The sequence below is a fragment of the Rhamphochromis longiceps genome, linkage group LG16 (genome assembly GCF_057381845.1).
Source record: "Rhamphochromis longiceps isolate RC_006_pf linkage group LG16, R_longiceps_female_GT1.1, whole genome shotgun sequence".
Taxonomy (NCBI): domain Eukaryota; kingdom Metazoa; phylum Chordata; class Actinopteri; order Cichliformes; family Cichlidae; genus Rhamphochromis; species Rhamphochromis longiceps.
Window position 1 is genome coordinate 11,265,017 of NC_140572.1, and position 21,226 is coordinate 11,286,242.

A 21,226-nucleotide genomic window follows, 5' to 3' on the forward strand; every position below is an offset into this window, starting at 1 on the left:
AGTTAAAGCAAATGGATATGAAGAAATAGTTGGTTAACAAAGTTGCTGTTCTAGCCCTGTACCATCAGCATCTGTGGTAAATACACTTAAAAAAAAAAGAGAGAATTACCTCCGATTAGTATTATTAAAAAAGAATATGGTTTGAAGCTGATTAATAATTGTGACCCTTGTGTATTAAGAAGATATTAAACCATGACAACTTCTGTAGTGACAAGCTGTAGGACTGGTTTTAATAGTTCAAATAAAGAAGACATTAATACGCTTTGCGTGACATAGTGAGTCTGACAAAGTGGAAGTGCCGATTGTGCGCAAAGAAATAGGAGGGACAGTGTGTTTGTGTGCGCGTGTGTGTACGTGAGTGAAGACGAGGGGATTGGAGTGGGGGTTGATAAATCCACCCTACGGCTCTGATCACAGAGCAGCAGGAGCTGGACATGCCTAATGGAGATACAGAAAGTGCCCGCGCTTTGTTTTCCACAATTTCTCAACAGCTCCTGCAGAAAGCCGACACTTCATTGGTCGAAAGCCGTGCTGCTGAACATTGTGTTCTCCTGTATCTCTCTGCTCACTGCTGCTCTAAACCTTCTCGTCATCATTTCAGTCTCCCACTTCAGGCACAGATGATTTTTTTTATTGACAATAATGAAATGCAACTGATAAATATCTCTGTTTTTAATTTTTACTTTCGTTTTGTTAGATAAATAAATATCTTTGTCTCAGTTATCACTGTTAAGTTGAATAGGCTTCTTCATGTCTTAATAATGAAACATTTTCACTAAGATGGTTTTAACATGATTGACAAAACATTTTCAGTGCAGCTGTCAGCAGTCTTATTTTCATCCTAATCTTACACTTCAGACACTTCAAACTGAAATTGCTTAGTGATGAGTGGAATCAATTTTGCATGTTCTTGGTGTATTTTAATCACAACTGAAATATTTTATTTGCCTCGATTGAATCATGCCTTATTAATAGGACTTTTTCACTGATGGAATTTTTACTGAAGACCTTTTGAAATGATGAATTACTTTTTTTTTTCTCTTTGTAGGAAACTTCACACACCAAGTAACATCGTCCTCCTCTCTCTGGCTGTCTCAGACTTTCTTGTGGGTCTTCTGTTGATGCCAGCAGAAATATTAAGAAGCACGACCTGTTGGGTACTTGGTGATCTTATGTGTTCTGTTTATTGGTATCTGATGGGCAACATTATCTGTGCTTCAATAGGGAACATAGTTCTAATATCAGTTGATCGTTATGTGGCTATTTGTGACCCCTTGCATTACCGCACCAGAATTACTGTGAAACGAACCAAACTCAGTGTGTGCTTATGTTGGTTTTATGCTATTTTCTACTGGAGTCTTTATATAAAGAATATCCTGATTGAACCGGGCAGGTATAATTCCTGCTACGGAGAGTGTATGTTTGTCAGCAGTGATATTGCAGGGATTATTGACCTTATTTTAGCTTTTATTGTTCCACTTTCTGTCATCATAGTTCTTTATATGAGAGTATTTGTGGCGGCTGTGTCCCAAGCTCGTGCCATGCGCTCTCATGTTACATCTGTCACACTTCAGCATTCAAGCAATCAAGCAAAGAAATCTGAGCTGAAAGCAGCCAGGACTCTGGGGGTTCTTGTAGTTGTGTTTCTATTATGTTACTCTCCATTTTACTGCTATTATCTTGCTGAAGAAAATGTGGTCAATGATCCATCTGCATCTACTGTTATCATTATTTTTTACATTAACTCTTGTCTAAACCCTTTGATCTATGCCTTGTTTTACCCCTGGTTTAGAAATGCTGTTAAACTTATTGTCACTCTGCAGGTCTTCAAGCATAACTCCTGTGAGGCCAACATACTATAAAAGACTCTGAACTCTTCTCCAACTAATTTTTGTCATTATTTTCAGCTGTTAGATTTTTTTGGTTTGTAAGCACCATTTTATGTCAGTCATATATAGGGATGGGTACCGGTGTCCGGTGCCATGATGGCACCGGTTCTGACATAAACGGTAGTAACCAGACCGAAAAGCAGCGCACATTTCGGTGCTTTATTTCGGTGCTTTTTTTTCCTGAGCTGTGATACACTTTAGATTCTAGCCAATCATTTTACGTTTCCGAGGATAGTAGGCGGGGCCAGGTACGTACGTTCTTTTAGAGCAGAGCTACAGATTAAAAATGTCCAAGGCGAAGCGGTTAAAAGTCTGGCTGTACTTCATAGCAAAATATGCAAACTCAGCAGCCTGCAACAAGTGCTTTAAGCTGATACTGTGATACTGTCAAAGGAGGTAACACCTGAAATCCGATGAAACACCTGGCGACGCATAGCGTTTTTTTTAAAAGCCGAGAAATGCGCCGTATTTGATAGCTTGCTGCGAGACCTCACACCGAGCACATCTACTGCGGGTGGGTTGCCTGTTATGCAACATCCCCCAAAAACACGAAGAGGAGAGTCCTGGCCCCTAGCCCTGCCAGTGTAGCAGAAATGATGACGGATGATGATGGCAGCAGCAGCCGTTCTTCTCTGCGTGAGTAGGCTAACCACGTTATTACATTAATGCATGTAAGGTGAACTAGCAAACATCATCATAGCTACATGCGGCTGTCTTCTTGTTTGATGGCAGATACTCTCTTCACCCTGGCTAAAAAGGCTAAAATGACCAAAGAAAAAGTGGAAAACAGTTAAACATGAGAGGTTTAGGACAAAGTTTGTGTTTTTTCCATTGTTTAAGCACTGCTTCCAGCCAAGAGTGATACCATATATGCCCCATAGCTGCAGAAAAGGCTAACATTGTTATATTTTTACAAAAAACAGCTGAACATGAGAGGTTTTTGGACCAATTTTGTGTTCTCCATTCTTTAAGCACCGGTTTGAGCACCGTTTGAGCACCGGCACCGTTTCAAAAGTACCGATTTGGCACCGGTATCGGATAAAACCTAAACGATACCCATCTCTAGTCATATATATATAGAAACTTAGCAAGCAGTTTGCTAACTGTAGCATGGGAGATGGGTGGTCTCGTAGGGTGTCTTGCATTGAAATCTGCTGCAATGACCCGGTTACTGCGTTCACCAGATATCAACACAATTTCGATCCGCTCCTCATGTGTTAACCTCTTCGACATGTCAATGGCTGTGAACAAAGAGACACTTGTAAATAACTCATGAAAGAATAAACTTACGTTGAAACCAAGCGCACCGTTGTTTTTCTTGTGACATTACCAATAAGTTTGATGTGTCACATGGCCCTCTTCCTATTGAAAAAACAAAAGTTGTATCCAAGATGGCCGACTTCTAAATGGCCACCATGGTCACCACCCATCTTTAGGAGTTTGCCCCCTCACATATACTAATGTGCCACAAACAGGACTTTAATATCACCAACCATTCCCATGTTATTACGGTGTACCGTATAAATGGCCCACCCTGTACATACATTCAGCAACCACTTTATCAGTTACACTTTACTCCAGTGCTCGCCACAATAATCCATATTTCTAATTAGCCTTTCTCATCAGCACCAATTCAATTTAATTCGATTTTATTTATATAGCGCCAAATCACAACATAGGCGCTTCATATTGTACAGTAGATCCTACAATAATAGATACTGAGAAAAACCCAACAATCATATGGCCCCCTATGAGCAAGCACTTGGGCGACAGTGGGAAGGAAAAACTCCCTTTTAACAGGAAGAAACCTCCAGCAGAACCAGGCTCAGGGAGGAGCAGTCATCTGCTGCGACCGCTTGGGGTGAGAGAAGGAAAACAGAATAAAAGACATGCTGTGGAACAGAGCCCAAGATTAATAGCAGGTACAATTCAATACAGAGAGGTCTATTAACACATAGTGAGTGAGAAAGGTGACTGGAAAGGAAAAACTCATCATGGTAATCCCCCAGCAGCCTACAGGGAGTGCAGAATTATTAGGCAAGTTGTATTTTTGAGAAATAATTTTATTATTGAACAACAACCATGTTCTCAATGAACCCAAAAAACTCATTAATATCAAAGCTGAATGTTTTTGGAAGTAGTTTTTAGTTTGTTTTTAGTTTTAGCTATTTTAGGGGGATATCTGTGTGTGCAGGTGACTATTACTGTGCATAATTATTAGGCAACTTAACAAAAAACAAATATATACCCATTTCAATTATTTATTTTTACCAGTGAAACCAATATAACATCTCCACATTCACAAATATACATTTCTGACATTCAAAAACAAAACAAAAACAAATCAGCGACCAATATAGCCACCTTTCTTTGCAAGGACACACTGTAAAACCTAATAAGTTCACAGAACTCAAAAATTGTTGTGTAACAGATTACACAATTTTTTAGTGATGTTTTTAAAAGTTTTAAGTTTAACTAAAAATTATAGTTGCAGTTGCCTTAAATTACCTCAATGTTAACTCATAAATGTTGATATTCCTCAACTTATAATTAGGGAGTAATAAACTCAAAATGTTCAATATTTTTCAACTTAATTAAAAAAATAATTAATTAATGACGCTGGCCAAATCTTCCCCGCATCAAGGTAAATTCAAGATGGCTGACACAGCTTTCCTGAAGGAGCGACAAGACTCCACCCACCAGAACGTCACTAATATATGCTTCTTAAACTTTTTGAGCGTTCCAAAAAAATTAGCTAAAAAATATTGAGCCCTGTTGAATTAAAGCTGCATAAAAGCCAACAGAGCTCAATACTTTATAGTTTGCTCAACTACAAAACGACATTTGAGTGTTATGAGCTTATTAGTTATGAGCTAGAACAACTGTTAGGGATTACAGTGCACTCAAAAGCCTGCCATCCATGGATTCTGTCAGTGTTTTGATCTGTTCACCATCAACATTGCGTGCAGCAGCAACCACAGCCTCCCAGACACTGTTCAGAGAGGTGTACTGTTTTCCCTCCTTGTAAATCTCACATTTGATGATGGACCACAGGTTCTCAATGGGGTTCAGATCAGGTGAACAAGGTGGCCATGTCATTAGTTTTTCTTCTTTTATACCCTTTCTTGCCAGCCACGCTGTGGAGTACTTGGACGCGTGTGATGGAGCATTGTCCTGCATGAAAATCATGTTTTTCTTGAAGGATGCAGACTTCTTCCTGTACCACTGCTTGAAGAAGGTGTCTTCCAGAAACTGGCAGTAGGACTGGGAGTTGAGCTTGACTCCATCCTCAACCCGAAAAGGCCCCACAAGCTCATCTTTGATGATACCAGCCCAAACCAGTACTCCACCTCCACCTTGCTGGCGTCTGAGTCGGACTGGAGCTCTCTGCCCTTTACCAATCCAGCCACGGGCCCATCAAGACTCACTCTCATTTCATCAATCCATAAAACCTTAGAAAAATCAGTCTTGAGATATTTCTTGACCCAGTCTTGACGTTTCAGCTTGTGTGTCTTGTTCAGTGGTGGTCGTCTTTCAGCCTTTCTTACCTTGGCCATGTCTCTGAGTATTGCACACCTTGTGCTTTTGGGCACTCCAGTGATGTTGCAGCTCTGAAATATGGCCAAACTGGTGGCAAGTGGCATCTTGGCAGCTGCACGCTTGACTTTTCTCAGTTCATGGGCAGTTATTTTGCGCCTTGGTTTTTCCACACGCTTCTTGCGACCCTGTTGACTATTTTGAATGAAACGCTTGATTGTTCGATGATCACGCTTCAGAAGCTTTGCAATTTTGAGACTGCTGCATCCCTCTGCAAGATATCTCACTATTTTTGACTTTTCTGAGCCTGCCAAGTCCTTCTTTTGACCCATTTTGCCAAAGGAAAGGACGTTGCCTAATAATTATGCACACCTGATATAGGGTGTTGATGTCATTAGACCACACCCCTTCTCATTACAGAGATGCACATCACCTAATATGCTTAATTGGTAGTAGGCTTTCGAGCCTATACAGCTTGGAGTAAGACAACATGCATGAAGAGGATGATGTGGACAAAATACTCATTTGCCTAATAATTCTGCACTCCCTGTATAACTATTGCAGGGTAACTAAGGGAGGATTCAGGGTCACCTGATCCAGCCCTAACTATATGCAAAAAGGAAAGTTTTAAGCCTAATTTTAAAAGTAGAGATAGTCAAAGCATTTAGGCATGTCGATATAATCAAGGTGGTGCCTGCTGGAGGTCAAACCGAGGATCAAAAAATGAAAAAAAGATGAGTAAATGTGGCATAATTGTTGATGTCAAACCAGTGGATCTGAGTATTTCAGAGACATACTGATGTACTGAGATTTTTCTGCACAAACATCTCCAGAGTTTATGGAGTGGTCTGAAATGAGAAAATTATTCAGTGTGCTGTAGTTTTCTGGGTTGAAATCCTTTGTTGATGTCAGAGGAGAATGGCTAGACTACTTCAAGCTGATAGGAAGGCAACAGAACCCAAAATAACCACTTATTACAAACAAACAACTAAGATCATGAAACTGAAGCTATATTTTGCACAAAAAGTGTCAGACGGATTCGTGCTGTGGTTACAATGACGCAGACGCTGTACCAGTCTGAAGGGTGAAGAGACAGTTAAACATAAAAGTGAATCTCTTGATTTACCGGTCGATCTCTGTCCCCACCCTAACCTATGGTCACAAAGTTTAGGTAGTGACCAAAAGAATGAGATCATGGATACAAGCAGCGGAAATAAGCTTTCTCTGAAGGATGGCTGGTTTCTTTCTCCCTTAGAGATAGGGTGAGGAGTTCAGCCATCCAGGAGGGGCTGAGAGTAGAGCTGCTACTTCTCCACATCGAAAGGAGCCAGTTGAGGTGGTTCAAGCATCTGATAATGATGCATCCCACGCACATTCTGTGTTAGGTGTTTGTGGAAGCAGGTTTCTTTTCTGTTGTGTTAATCACATCAGGGATGTAAGTCCTTAGGTGACGGCCAAGCAGAAAACGAGGTAATAATTCTCTCTGCAAGGGAGAAGGTATAGCCCCCCCCCCCCCCCCCCCCCTCCCCAAGAGGGGCCAACATGTAAGAGTTTGTGGAATGTTCTTTGTCTCTGTCTCTGTGTATAAGATGTAAGGGCGGTGGCCACAATTCAGAGATGGTCCTAGTGTTTCACTGGGATGCTCTCTCCTGGACAAGCTGGAGGAGTTGGTTGGTGAGAGGGAGGTCTGGGGTTCTCTCTTTAGGCTGCTGCCCCTGCCAGCCACCGATAAGTGGAAGAAGATGGATGGATTGATGCAAAACTGTTCACGAAGTGAAAGATATCGAGCTACATTCCAAGTCATACTAAACTTTTTTTTTATCCCTTTTGAAGGCAATTTGATCCATAGTGTAGTGATTTATATGTTTAACTGTCAAGCAAACAATCCCTGGTTCAAGCTTGAGAGAAAACGTAAATCCTTTGAGGGTTATGTCATGAAGGGTGTCTAGTGTAAAAATCTGCCGAATCAACTCTATAATGAATGGTTAATGTGGGTAATGTAGTTAAGAGTAGCTTTTTTTTTTTTTTTCTTTCAAAATTTCTAGACTACACCTAATACCACTAGGTAGCAATAATGTACCAATGGGCAATAGGCCCTGCACTTTGAGTGGTCTGTCCACAGTGTTTCCAAATGGGACCCAAAGGGACAAGTTCGGAAGACAGACAGACATGTCTGTCTTCATGCATGTGCTAATATTGGTCAATTTTGTCAGCAATTCTTAGCCTTGTTCTGTTTTCTATAGCAGTGTGTTTGCAACAGATAATCCAATTCAACTAGGCAGATGTAATCCCTGCTAGAGAGAATGTGTGATTCTCATACGCTGCATTACTGGGACTATTTTTTAACCTTGGTTGTTCCATTTACTCTTATATTATAAGGGATATGGGTTACAGCCATTCCTCTAACACCATTTGCATATAATGTTGTTTTTTGCACAGTCAAAGGAGCATTCAAGAAACATTTCACTGTGTGTTGTGCTCGTATGACTATGCATGTGATAAATAAAGAATTTTCTGGGATGCTTAGGACTCATATTGCACTGCTGAAAATAGTTTATTTTGATGCATATGCTGTTTTTTTTTTTGCAAATTTGCATTATAATATTTATTTTCGTTTTTGCTGCAGTATATAAAAATTGGTGTATTTCAGAAATAATAATATGAAGACACTTAAAATAAATTTCCTGTGGTGGGAAACTATTTTGTGCAACTTTTTTGTATTTACAGTTTTGAGGGATAAGCCTCTTAAATTTCTCTAACTAGAAATATATGTTAAAAAAAAACAATTTTAATTCTTTTTGTAGTTTATTGCACTTTGTTGCAATTTATGTAAGTACTATGCACTTAATGCAGACATATTATTAAAATTTGGGCTATAATGGTTGTACTGATGTATATCAACTTGAAATGCTCCCAAAAATGGCTCCACAACATGTAAAAATATAATATGAGCTCTGGCGAACTTGGTTCTATGGTAAGCCCAGGTTAGGCCTGGAAGTATCCCCACAGTAGCAGCTAGGTGCAGTTTAGGACATAATGGCTTCCGGGTAGCTATGCTATGGGGACGTGAAAGGGATTGCTCGTTGTGGCATTTGACTGTATGGCGCACTTTGTTATATTTTCGCTTGGGTGATACTTTTATTTATTCACATCATGTAAAATGTAATAAATAAATTATAAAATACAAAAACCAACTATTTGCATTTCAACTCCTAACTATTTAAATTTCAGCTTTTTCCTTTTAAACAAATTTAAAGTGAAACAACACAAAACACTGCAAACCACAACACAATAAAATATAAATTAAAATATGCAAAGCAAAAAGATGCACATTCTCTGTCATATGGGCTTGCATGAATAAAGTTTCTGAGTCCTTTATCATCTGCAACTGAAAATAGTTGTGGATGATTACTGGCATAAGTAATTTGAATGCTAGTGTTCGTGGAATTGAAGTGGTCAAAAATGCTTTTTTTCCCCTCTGTAATTAATGCAGTAGATTACCACATGGGCCCATTTCCTGATTTAAAGCAGTTTACTGGAGCAGGGTTCATAGTCTTTTTATAGTATGTTGGCCTCACAGGAGTTATGCTTGAATATCTGCAATGTGATAATAAGTTTAACAGCATTTCTAAACCAGGGGTAAAACAGGGCATAGATCAAAGGGTTTATACAAGAGTTAAAATAAAAGATAAAGATCACAAAAGATGTAGCTGGATCATTGACAGCATTTTTATCAGTGAGAGAGTAGCAATAAAATGGACAGTAGCATGACAGAAACACAACTACAAGAACCCCCAGAGTCCTGGCTGCTTTCAGCTCAGATTTGTTTGTTTGATTCAATGAACGCTGAAGTGTGACAGCCGTAACATGAGAGCGCATGGCACGAGCCTGAGACACAGCCACCACAAATACTCTTGTATACAGAACTATGATGACAGAAACTGGAAGAATAAAAAATAAAATAAGGTCAACCATTCCAGCAAAATCACTGATGACAAGCACACACTCACCATAACAGGAATTATACCTGCCTGGTTCAATCAGCATTTCTTGCGTATAAAGACTGCAGTAGAAAGTTGAATAAAACCAACACAGACAAACACTGAGTTTGACTCTTGCCACAGTAATTCTCGTGGAGTAATGCAGAGGGTCACAAATAGCCACATAACGGTCAATTGATATAAGAACTATGTTCCCTATTGAAGCACAGGTAATGTTTACAGTCAGAAAAAAATAAACAGAACACATAAGATCACCAAGTACCCAGCACGTCATGCTTCTAAGGATTTCTGCTGGCATCAGCAAGAGACCCATGAGAAAGTCTGAGACAGCAAGAGAGAGCAGGAGGATGTTGCTGGGTGTGTGAAGCTTCCTGAAATAGAACAAAAAAGAATATATTAGTAATTTTAAAATGTAAAAAGGTCCATTATTAAGACTGTAAGACAAAGACATTAAGGTGTATAAAAATTAAATATTGTGGTTTAAATTGACCAAGAATGTGCCAAATTAATTTCAATTTAGATAATAAATCATGGTGTTAAACTTTTTAAATGAAGATACAGTTTAAGTTTTAGAAACATTATATGTGCCTGAAGTAGGAGACTGAGATGATCACGAGAAGGTTTAGAGCAGCAGTGAGCAGAGAGATGCAGGACAGGACAATGTTCAGGAGCACAGCTTTGGACCAGCGAAGCGTCGGCTTCCTGCAGGAGCTGTTGAGGAGTTGTGGAAAACAGAGCTCAGCTCCTTTCTGTATCTCCATCATCAGACAACTACAACCTCTGCAGCTCTCTGACCTGATCTCATTATTATACAGCAGATTTATCTCTGCGTCTGATCTGTCTCCTCCTCTCATTCATGCTCTGTAGAATTCGCTCCTATTTCTCTCTGCACAACCTCTTGGACTGTCATACACCTAATTTATTTTGTTCAACCTCTCTTTCCTTTGCTCTGCTGTGCCTCTTTTTCTCTCTCCCAGTCCTCTCTCCTGTTATTTCTGTCTTTCTCTCATGTGGGCAATTTTGATTTCTTTGCATTTGCTTCACCTGTGGAGTTCCTGCTCCACTCCAATTTCACTTCACCTATTGTATTCTCAAATGCAACTTTCACTTGGTGAACATAATTTGTTCTTACAATAAACTATTAGTAAACTGGCTGAAGGGAGCAATCAAAGTGAAGAAGGGGACCTATCAGGGTTAGTCTGTGGACCTCATCCCTAATATCCAATCTCTAATATTCCTCTAATATCTCTAGTAGTTGGTGCATTGTCCCAATTGCCATCTCCATCTGAGAGAGCACAGACCTTCCTCTTTTCTGGTGGCTGCCACATGAGCTCTGAGCACACTAGCACAAAATAAGGACACCGAGATTCACAGTAAAACTTACAAAAATGATACAGAAAGAAGAGTTAGCACTCACTGCAGATACTAAAAATTATTTTATGCATGTATACTGCTAAAACAGTGTGTTCAAATGTAATTACTATTAACTAGTTCTGATTCTCTCTGCATTTTTGGTCGTAGAAAATCAGGGCTTAGAGAGAGTGTCATTTCTAAAATGTCCTCTTGTGAGATCGGTGAGCAAATTATTTTACCTGTTCATTATTTATTTTCACTTTTTATGAGTTCACTGTGAGTAAAATATTTCTAACATTTACTGAAGAAATAGTTTACAATGTTTTGTAGAAAGCTATACTTTATTTTGCTTAAAAGAAAACTTGAGGCAATGTCCTGCAGTGGTATTTTTTATTCAGAATGTGATTGAAATTGTAAATATTTAAATTATTGAGAGAAGACTGAAGAAGCATTTAAAAAGAGTGTTACATATTTTGGTATTTTATTTTCAATTGTAAGCATGGTTAATGTTACAAGCAGTAATTTTTTATTTGCTAACAAATTGTGAAGTGTTAATTTTTACAAACTCAGTATGTCCTATGACACTGTCGTTGACAGGTCAGGTTTTTTGTTAAATGCGTTAGATTGGATCTGATATTGATGATGAGCCAATCCTGTTGATGGACCAGTTGATTTTTTCCCGTGCTCCAAAACAGAGTGTGGTAGGCCAGCTGCAACAGAAATCTCACGCCATTTTGAACTTGCTGTCCCCTTTCAAACACACACACACACACACACACACATTCCCCTAGACTTTTGGACATTTTACTTGAAACCTTTAAGGACTTTTACAGACTCCACACATCTCTGCACACAGGAAGTAGACTTGGTGTAGGCAAGTTGGACCTGTTCCTCCAATTTAAGGTTTTACTCCAATCAGCTAACAAGGTCTATGCTATGTCAAATTAATGTTGCTATTTATTTTCTTTGAGAATCAACCCGTGTCTGAACTTTGGAAAAAACGGGGCATATACACAGATTTTTTCAATAAGTAAGGAGCAAGCCGAATATGGTTTTGAGCATAGGGGTCTATGGCAGTGGTTCCCAAACTTTTTTTGCTGCGCCCCCCTTTGTTTTACAAGAAAAATGTTCACGCACCCGCGTGCACACGCACACATCCTCCAACCACAAACACCCATATTTTGCTCCATTGCAGTTTATTTCACACCTCAAACATTTAGTAAACAATTAAGCAAATACAAGTAATCTGCAATAAATTACAGGTAGCAATGAAATAAACTACTAACTCTTTTACGCTACGTCCACACCTACACGGGTATTTGTGAAAACGCAGCTGTTTCGTCCACACGTAAACGGCGTTTCGAATCACCGAAAACTGAGATTTTTTTAAAACTCTTTTTTTGCGTTTAGTGTGGACGAGAAATACAGAGTTCGTCACGCAATGTCAAAGGTATGTGCCTTTTTTCACGTCACGCTGTGCGCCACGTTATTGTTTATATGGAATAAATTGCAGAATGGCAGATAGAGACAAAATGTTAATCTGACTATCTGCAGGTTTTACACGCTTACATACACGCGCAGTTAATGTCCCTCCATTTAGAAAGGCAGAGGCGTCACGATGTGATTATTTTACGTGTAGTTGTTGTGGTATGTATTTGTCTGTTTTTGGTTTGGTACTTGTTTTGTTTAAAAGGTGTAAAACCTGTAGAGAGGGAGGGCTGAATAAAAGTGAAAAAGTAGTATCAAAGTAGTATAGAATTAGTCCATTTACTGTTAATAAATAAAACAAGTACAATAAATAAATTCATTGAGTAAGAACTTAAGGAAAAAATTGAGGACAGGATAAAAAAAATTAATTGATTGATCAACAAAGAGTAGTGATAAAGCATAAAGAAATACTGGCAATTCAAAAAAAGATTAAGCAACGAAAGAAAGAAATTGAAAATAATTGGAAGAATAATAAAATAACAGATGATGTTGAAATAAGTAATAACAAATTAAAAACAGTAAATGAATACACGAGCAACAAAATAATTAAGGTATAATTATATAGGAAGAGTGAAATATAAAAGAAAAATTACAATGGCTACTACCACCCCTGCAACATTCAATGAAGAAGAACTAGCAGCTCCCAGCAATATGAGACACCTCAAGGACTTTGTAAATGCCAAATGTTGGAAAGAGAAACGGAGAAGAAAAAAAGGGCAAAATCGTAAAAATGCTTCGATGATGTCTGGATGGCGTGGGAAAAAGGATTTCTCACTACACATCCAGGAGCACCACTCCCAACTAATGATACAATACAAGCCCTGCATCAAAAAGCAAAAGAGAATTATGATAAGGCACGTGCAGCATGGGAAGAGGGAGTAAGAAAGGCTTTGGGTTCAAAGAAAGTGGACATGGATAAAAAAAAAAGAGATCTTCTGGTCACAATAACAACAATGTGTCAAATGATGGTTAACAGGAAGAGGCATAATCATTTAACACAAAGTCATAGTGTTAAAGAAATTGAAACTGGACCAACTGTTGTACAGACCACACCCATGGTTTCACTTCTACATCCCTTCCTATTAATGAACCCTTTTTTTTTTTTGCCTGTCCCGTTTGGCTCTTCTGCCATCAGAATTAATGTCTAAAGGCAAAGAAAGATGCCCAACGGATTTACTTTACCAAATTGACCATCCCAGCCTTGCCGTAATGGTCAATTTGATTCACCTTTTATTGTTTATTTTATTTTCACTTGTTAAATACGGGACAGACTTGACTGGGGAAAAGAAAGGGGAGAAAGAAAGAGGGAAAGAAAAACAGCAGGGAAGAGGGACGGGGATAAAGGGAAAAACAACAGCGCACAGTGTGCTTTGAGGTAGGAGCCAAAAAGGGTGTAGTTTGTGTGTGTGAGCACCCGTGTGTACACCTGTGAGCATGAGCACGCTTGTATTTAAAAGGTTCCTACATGTAATGATCTGTTAGAGGGTGTGGGGAGCCACTGCCCCGTCCTCCAGGGCATGAAGCAGGTATGGAGGAGATCAAAACTCCAGACATCCAGAGGCCCTCAGAACACAAGAAACCAAGGAAGACCAACAGAGGGGCAGCCACGCCACTGTCCCAGAAAGAGCTGAGGAGAGTCCCAGATGAGGGATCACTCAGTAGCTGCGGAGCAGAAGCCAGGAGGGGGGGCTGCCCGTGAGCTCCGCCGGCAGCCAGCTGTGCCCTCGGAGGGGGGGAAACTGCACCCAAGCCAGGTAGTGTTACCCTTTTCTCTGGGGTGGAGAGAAGCAGACTGCCCTGACTCGGCAGCAGCAGGGAGGCCCCACATTCCAGACCCTGATCGGGCGGCCATCTCCTCCTCCTAGCCCCCCCACTCCGACAGGCTGCAGAGAACGGGGGTGTGTAAAGACTCCAAAGCTTCTTCTGCCCGCTCATATGTAGTGTTGATGCATGTGTGTTCTAAGGTGCATTTAAAACCTAGGAGGACATGGAGCTACCTGCCAGAGAGCAGCAGGTAAGCGCATAGCCTGTCCTGATAGCCCTCAGTGTCTACGTGTATTTAAAATTGAGAGGTGGGCAATGACGCAGGGGTGAAAGGAAGGAAGGGAGGGGCAAGTGACCCCTCCCTGGGGCCAGCTCCCCTGCTGACCCCAGTAGGCATCTCCATACTCTGCAACCCGCCAGGGAAAGGGGGCCCAGGCCCATCCGGACCGGGGCACAGTTCGGCGGCGCTGCCTGGCCCCACAGAGCCCAGGACTTAGCCCACACGACCCCACCACAGAGAAAACTCCACCCACCCCGCCATCCACTCATCTTCCAGACTACACAAGACAATAGACGCCCAGGCTGAGATCTTCCTCCACCTCTGATCATTTATAAAGTGTTGCTCATATATAACTTGTTCATGGTAAAATGTACAAAGTCTAAATAAGTGATTCAAGTATTTAGAAGCACATTTATATATATATAATGATTAAGATATAAGTGCATTGTTTGAGTGTGTTAATGGAGGTTTTATTAATACTTATTTCATATTGTAATTCATAGTTAATTCAGGCACTTACTAGTTGTTAAGTATTTTGTTTGACCTCATGTAAATGGAGTGTCGTACCATTATAAAGCATTAATGAAAATGAAAGTAGCTTAAGACTCTAGCAAGTCTCAACTATCCTTACAACAGAAAAATTATGTACATATAGATATTTATTGCCAGATGCAAACGTAACCCACCTGAGGTTTACAGAATACTAAGTTTAAAAGTGAGGTTTGAAAGAAGACTGCAATGCTAATGCATCAAAAAACAGCATAACTGTAAGGCTAGTTAGCCACGTTAGCTCAGCTCAGCTCAGCTAAATTAGGGGAGGCAAACTTTGCAGGGCATGTTTAATGGTGTGCTATCAGTTTCTACTTTTAACTATATTTTAGTAACAGTTCCTTCATGGAAATTCTTTACTTTTTCTCAAGGAAGTTTACATATTTGTCAACTTCATTATCTTGAAAGTTCATTAAAAACAGCAGTTAAAGCTAGAAAAAACATTTTTATTAACTAGATAAAACAATCTACTTAAACAACCTACATACCTGCTTCTCTTCTATTGATGGATTTTTAGCATGATTGCCTTCTTTTTCCTCAAAACTGTTATGATATATTTAAAAGGTAACATTTACTGAGATGCTAATTAATATATTAGCCATATTCACAGGTGTGGAAATAGTTAGCTAACTTTTGATTTTTGAGAAAAAAAAATTTTGGTATTAAGCATATGATACAATTGTATCAGAGCTAGAAAAACAACACAGCTGTAAATCAATGTGTGTTTAAGAAACACAGCCAAAGTCAATGTCATTATTGGTTATAAAATAGAAAGTGGCTTAAGCTGAATGCTCTTCATGTTCAAGTTAACTTAAATGTTAACATTTAAACAAATTTTATCGTACTGAATTCATACACATCTCAATACATAGAAGACAGCATTTTTATATTTCCAGACTATGGACACATTCATTTACTGGATTTGAAATCTTTATATAGCAGATGTTAGTCAAGTCACTCCGCATTATCTCTGTAGTATGTTGATCTCACTGCTGTTAGCCTTTAATATCTGCAGAGTGATGATAAGTTTAACAGCATTTCTAAACCAGGAGTAAAACAGTGCATACATTAATGGGTTTAGGCAAGAGTTAAAATAATAAACAATGAGGATAGAAGATGCAGAAGAAGCAGCTGGATCATTGCCTGCAAGAAAAAAGTAGCAGTAAAATGGACAGTAGCACGCCAGAAACACAACTACAAGAATCCCAAGGTTCCTGGCTGCTTTCAGCTCAGATTTGTTTGCTTGATTCAGTGGCCGCTGAAGTGTGACAGCTGTAACATGAGAGCGCATGGCACGAGCCTGAGACACAACCACCACAAACACTCTCGTATACAGAACTACGATGATCGTAACTGGAACTATAAGAGATACAACAAAGTCAACAATTCCAATAATATCATCAACAACAAAAACACACTCTCCATAGCAGGAACCATACTGATAGGTTTGTAGCTTGAACCCATCTGCTGGAACGTTGAAGACAATATAATTACACTGCAAGCAAGACGCAAGTAGGCAAACTTCTTCATGGTACTCATGCACGGGAGAGAACCAGACAAACGCCGTTCCTTCGCTTGACCCCAGTAGCTCTCGTCCGTCCTCCCGTAACACTGTCCTTTTATTGAGGTTACATGAATATGCATAGGTTCATTAACATACGACGTCTACATACAAACAAAGAGTACCTTGCCTGTGTGTGTGTGTGTGTGTGTGTGTGTGTGTGTGTGTGTGTGTGTGTGTGTGTGTTTCTGATCAAAGGGTTAAACATCCTTGGTCAGGAAGAGGGTAGCCTCCCCCTCACCCTAGATGGTTCATCCTAGATAACACGGTGAGGAAGTCCTGCAGTTCATCTAAACAAAGAGCACTTAGACTAGAACAGATGTAGCTACGTTAATCCTACCATAAAACAATAAGACACGGTATGACCTCTCATGCTCCCAAAGTGCTGTCTAATACACACAAAGTTTGCAGACTATCAAGGATCAAAACCTCTACCAATCTACAACTAATTACAAAACTCTAAGCATATATAAGTAAATATTTCTAAGCATAAATGACAATCAACAATACAAATCTAACACATACCTGCCTGGGTTTATCAGGGCATGCTTTGTATAGATGATGTTGTACAAAATAGCATAAAGCCAGCACAGAAAAACACTGAGTTTGACTCTCGGCACAGTGATTCTGGTGGGGTAATGCAGAGGGTCACAAATAGCCACATAGCGGTCAACTGATACGAGAATAATCATTTCAAATGAAGCATTGATAAGAATGCAGCCCAGATAAGTATAAAGTGAACACATGAGATCACCAAATACCCAGCAGGCCGTGTTTTTGAAGATTTCTACCGGCATCAACAAAAAACAGACAAAAAAGTCAGAGACAGCCAGAGAGAGGATGATGATGTTACTGGGAGTGTGGAGCTGCCTGCAGGGAGACAGAAAATTATAAATTACACATTAATCATGTCAAAATATCTTCAATGAAGATGTTCTATTAGAGGCATGGTGCAATTAAGGAAATAAAACCTATACAGTCATGATGAAGTACACACAGGACATTCATCTTGACATAATTCATTAATTACTTAACTAATTTACTAACTAATTACTAAACTTGATTTTCTAAAAGTTGAACTTTAGTTTCATCTGAGAGGTTAATCTCTGCCTGAAGTGGGAGACTGAGATGATGATGAACAGATTAAGAGCAGCAGTGATCAGAGAGATGGACGAAAGCCCAACGTTCAGGAGCACCGTTTTGGACCAGTGAAGTGTCGGCTTCCTGCAGGAACTGTTCAGTAGCTCTGGAAAACAGAGCTCTGCCTCTGGATGCATCTGGATCTCCATCATCAGGTTCCTGCAGCAGTCTAATCAGAATTTTCTGTCATACAACAAATTTATCTCCTTCTACCATACCTCCCATCTACTGTTGTGCTCCCTGGAGAATGATATCCTCCCTCTTTTTGTGCACACAACCTCTTGTACTTTTCACTTTTGATTTCTCCGTCTCCCATCCAAACATATCTATCACAATTAAAACCAGAAGATTTACATTTTAATGGCCAAAACTACAAACTTGGGCCTAAAAACAGTCATCTACAAATCAGCCATCCAATTGTCTCTGTTCTCCTTTTACAATCAGTATGTAAGAGTTAAGATGAATATTTTATGCAGCACCTAATCCAGATAAGCTGAATACACACAGGCAATCAATACAATCCTTGATTTATGGCACAATTAATTTGTTCTTACTGTGTAATTGATGCTTATGTTAGTTTCATTTATAATCAAGATACCTAAGTTAGTGTTGTTCCAACAAAACTGACATCATACAGTTTCATATGATGATGTTATAACATATATACAAAACCTCCTAGCACTGAGATTTCAGTCATTCTGTAACTGCAGTGACAATACAGACTTTTATACAGTTTTTAGTTTTTCTGTCAACGTAGTTATAATCAGCAGTCACAGAATCAACTGTTGTCTGTGATTACGCTTGTGGGACAAGACATGAACAATAAATGTTAAATTACAGGCACTTCTATTTGATTGAATCTTGAAAATGTGCACCCTTTAAAAATATGAAGGAAAAAAATGTGGCTCTCTGTAAAATGTAAAAAAAGAAAAAAAAACACAGAATGCAGGGTGCTGGCATTGTTGATTGATTGAGCAGGCAGCCCGTACGACAAAAATCTACTGCCAAGGCCTGGATTTGACTCCACACCAGGCTATTTGCGTGGCTAAATGCCAAAAACATTAAAAAGAAAACACAAATTGCAATAATTTGTAAACCTCATAAATACAATTTGTATTCCCAAAATAACAAGTAACAGAAAATACACCAAATATTTAAAAAGAGGACATGGAACTTTTTTTGCTTGCCCTGTCTCGCAGTGCAGCAATCAGAATTGTTGAAAACACACTGAACATCTGCTTCAACGCCTGTTAAAAAGAAACAACATAGCAGGCAAACCATAGCAACAACCAACATATGCATAAGTACCACTAAATAATAAATATTAAATGTTACTGAGCAGGACAGAGTATTAATGATACATGACATGTTTAGAGACAGCAGTCGACTAACATATTGTGAGTCTGTATCTGTGTGCAAATCTGTGCGTGGGAGCATGCTTGTGTTCATGAGGTTTCTCCATTTAAGTATCTAATAGTGTGTGGGGGGAACATTGATCAGTTTCAATATGATGGCAGCAACACGTCTCTGGGAAAGGGCAATGTTTACTATGTGTTGCATCCCCTCTTTGTTTCGCAACAGTCCATATACAACAGAGAAGTGAGGAGACCTCTGGCTGTTATTTACTCTGGGAAAAACTGCACAGAGGTTTATGAAAACAAGCAGTATGTCTGGAAAATAGTGCAGGAGACTCTGCAAGAGTTCAAAGAGAGGAGAGAAACACAACTACAGGAATCCCAAGAGTCCTGGCTGCTTTCAGCTCCGATTTGTTTGCTTGATTCAGTGACATGAGACCGCATGGCTCGAGCCTGAGACACAGCCACCACAAACACTCAAATATAAACAACTGTGATGATAATAACTGGAGCAAAAAAAGAGAAAACTAGGTCAAAAATCCCTGCAATATCATTAATGACAAACACACACTCTCCATAGCAGGAATTATACCTGCCTGGTTCAACTAGGATGTCCTTCATGTAGAGACTGCAGTAGAAAACAGCATAAAACCAACACAGACAAACACTAAATTTGACTCTCGCCACAGTCATTCTGGTGGGGTAATGCAGAGGGTCACAAATCGCCACATAACGGTCAACTGAGATGAGAACTATGTTCCCTATTGAAGCACAGACAATGTTGCTGGTCATATAAATATAAAGTAAACACATAAGATCTCACTATGTTATCCCTCTAACAGCCTTCACATGTTCTCACTGTAATTTCCCCTCATGAATGAATTTATGCTGCACTAATGTGAATGTTTGCAGGGAAATCAAAAGCATTTCACTCGCAGTACTCGAGCTGACTTACCTTTGTTTGAATGACGACTTGTACGCGCTGACTCCACAGACAAGGTCAGGCTACGTCAATAGCGGTTGGTCTTCAGGGTTTCTACTCCACGGCCGTATTTCATACGGGTCCACATTTCCAATGCACGCTATTTTCTGCAAGTACCGCTGCTTCGCCTCTGGACGCAATCGGTCTCTAAACAGTTCATTCTTTTTTGAGCTGCTTTTAAGCATCTTTCTTGTAGTCGTCGTTCCAACACAGTGTGTTTGTGTTGATTCGTAGACCCCGAAAATGGCGCTGCGCTCCCATAATGCATTGCGGCGTGACGTCAACTCCAAAGCCCTATAGTGCATACTATAACAGCAGATTTATGATCGAGGCCACATTCCTGTGAGGAAGTTGTGAGGAAGTGTTGTTTCTGTTAGTATCCGTGTGAGTTCAAAACTATTCTACAATGCACTGTGTGCAGTAAAAGACAAAACACAAATATATGATGCTAATTATGAGATATTAGTCTTAACATTAAAATACACTAATACACTGTTGGGGATTAATTCAAAACTGAAGGCACATTAAACCAATGTGGGTACCACAGCATCTTTTGGTGACCTCAAACACACCTCCAGGCTGTGTATGGCGTAGGGGTATTTTACCAAGAAGGAGAGTGATAGAGTGCTGTGGCACTGCCACATAGAATACTGAACTTGCCACCATTGAGAACAGGCAGCATAGTCCTCAAGACATTGAACGACTTCAGCCTAGATAAAGGCTAAAACTAAAACAATGTTATTAACGGTACAGGGGGACTACGGGGGGATTATTTAGAGGTCAAAAGGTCTATTCAGGGTCAACTTTTCGCATATCCCAATTTTGCCAGGTGGCTATTGTCCTTAGTCTACCATTTGTATAATATAGAGGTGGACAAAGAACTGCTTCACACAGTGTTCATAAAGTTATGACAAAGAGCCTGGCTACCAGTGCCAGCAGGAATGGAAAGGGAAATAAATGAAAATAAAATAACAACAATACAAACAAAAACAGAACAGCTTTACAAAGAATCACAACCTACATTTTAGAACCAAGATAAAAAGACTTAGATTAGCTAAAACTTAGATTAGCTTCTTAGATAAGCTTGACATAATGAGAGCTTGAGGACAACGTCAAATGACAAAAAAGTTTTTTAGTGCAACAAGACACTACAGGCTTGGCAGCCACAGCTGGTACTGGCCACTTCAAGCCACTTCGACAATCTCATTGGACCCCCCCCCCCCAAAAAAAAAACAGCTATGGAAAAGTACAGTAAGGAGTCACTGGAAGCCAGGTTAAATCTACCTTGGTCCATACCTCTCGCCACCAGTTTCTTTCTTTTGAGCAA

At 39.6% G+C, this 21,226-nt stretch overlaps 3 protein-coding genes across 3 annotated transcripts; 1 reads left to right on the forward strand and 2 right to left on the reverse strand.

Moving 5' to 3' along the window:
• Positions 1-441: 441 nt before the first annotated feature.
• On the forward strand, positions 442-1,862 carry LOC146650675 (trace amine-associated receptor 13c-like). Its single transcript, XM_085384490.1, has 2 exons — positions 442-614; positions 1,049-1,862. Exons 1-2 carry the CDS (start codon positions 442-444, stop codon positions 1,860-1,862), a joined length of 987 nt encoding a protein of 328 aa, XP_085240616.1.
• Positions 1,863-8,984: 7,122 nt separating this feature from the next.
• Positions 8,985-10,191, reverse strand: LOC146650676 (trace amine-associated receptor 13c-like). Its single transcript, XM_085384335.1, has 2 exons — positions 10,016-10,191; positions 8,985-9,798 (listed from the first exon to the last, which is right to left on the reverse strand). Exons 1-2 carry the CDS (start codon positions 10,189-10,191, stop codon positions 8,985-8,987), a joined length of 990 nt encoding a protein of 329 aa, XP_085240461.1.
• A 5,634-nt stretch (positions 10,192-15,825) lies between these two features.
• LOC146650677 (trace amine-associated receptor 13c-like) lies at positions 15,826-17,699 on the reverse strand. The gene is made up of 3 exons (XM_085384491.1): positions 17,533-17,699; positions 16,944-17,292; positions 15,826-16,299 (listed from the first exon to the last, which is right to left on the reverse strand). Exons 1-3 carry the CDS (start codon positions 17,697-17,699, stop codon positions 15,826-15,828), a joined length of 990 nt encoding a protein of 329 aa, XP_085240617.1.
• Positions 17,700-21,226: the final 3,527 nt, after the last annotated feature.

What these genes read in the sequence shown, in the direction of transcription:
- LOC146650677 (XM_085384491.1), bottom strand. Translation starts at nt 17,699, where the DNA reads ATGCATCCAGAGGCAGAGCTCTGTTTTCCAGAGCTACTGAACAGTTCC. An exon ending in ATCTCAGTCTCCCACTTCAG is followed by an intron (nt 17,293 to 17,532) that starts GCAGAGATTAAC and finishes GTCTCCCTGCAG; the next exon opens with GCAGCTCCACACTCCCAGTA. An exon ending in TGATAAACCCAGGCAGGTAT is followed by an intron (nt 16,300 to 16,943) that starts GTGTTAGATTTG and finishes CAAACCTATCAG; the next exon opens with TATGGTTCCTGCTATGGAGA.
- LOC146650675 (XM_085384490.1), top strand. Translation starts at nt 442, where the DNA reads ATGGAGATACAGAAAGTGCCCGCGCTTTGTTTTCCACAATTTCTCAAC. An exon ending in ATTTCAGTCTCCCACTTCAG is followed by an intron (nt 615 to 1,048) that starts GCACAGATGATT and finishes TTCTCTTTGTAG; the next exon opens with GAAACTTCACACACCAAGTA.
- LOC146650676 (XM_085384335.1), bottom strand. Translation starts at nt 10,191, where the DNA reads ATGATGGAGATACAGAAAGGAGCTGAGCTCTGTTTTCCACAACTCCTC. An exon ending in ATCTCAGTCTCCTACTTCAG is followed by an intron (nt 9,799 to 10,015) that starts GCACATATAATG and finishes GTTCTATTTCAG; the next exon opens with GAAGCTTCACACACCCAGCA.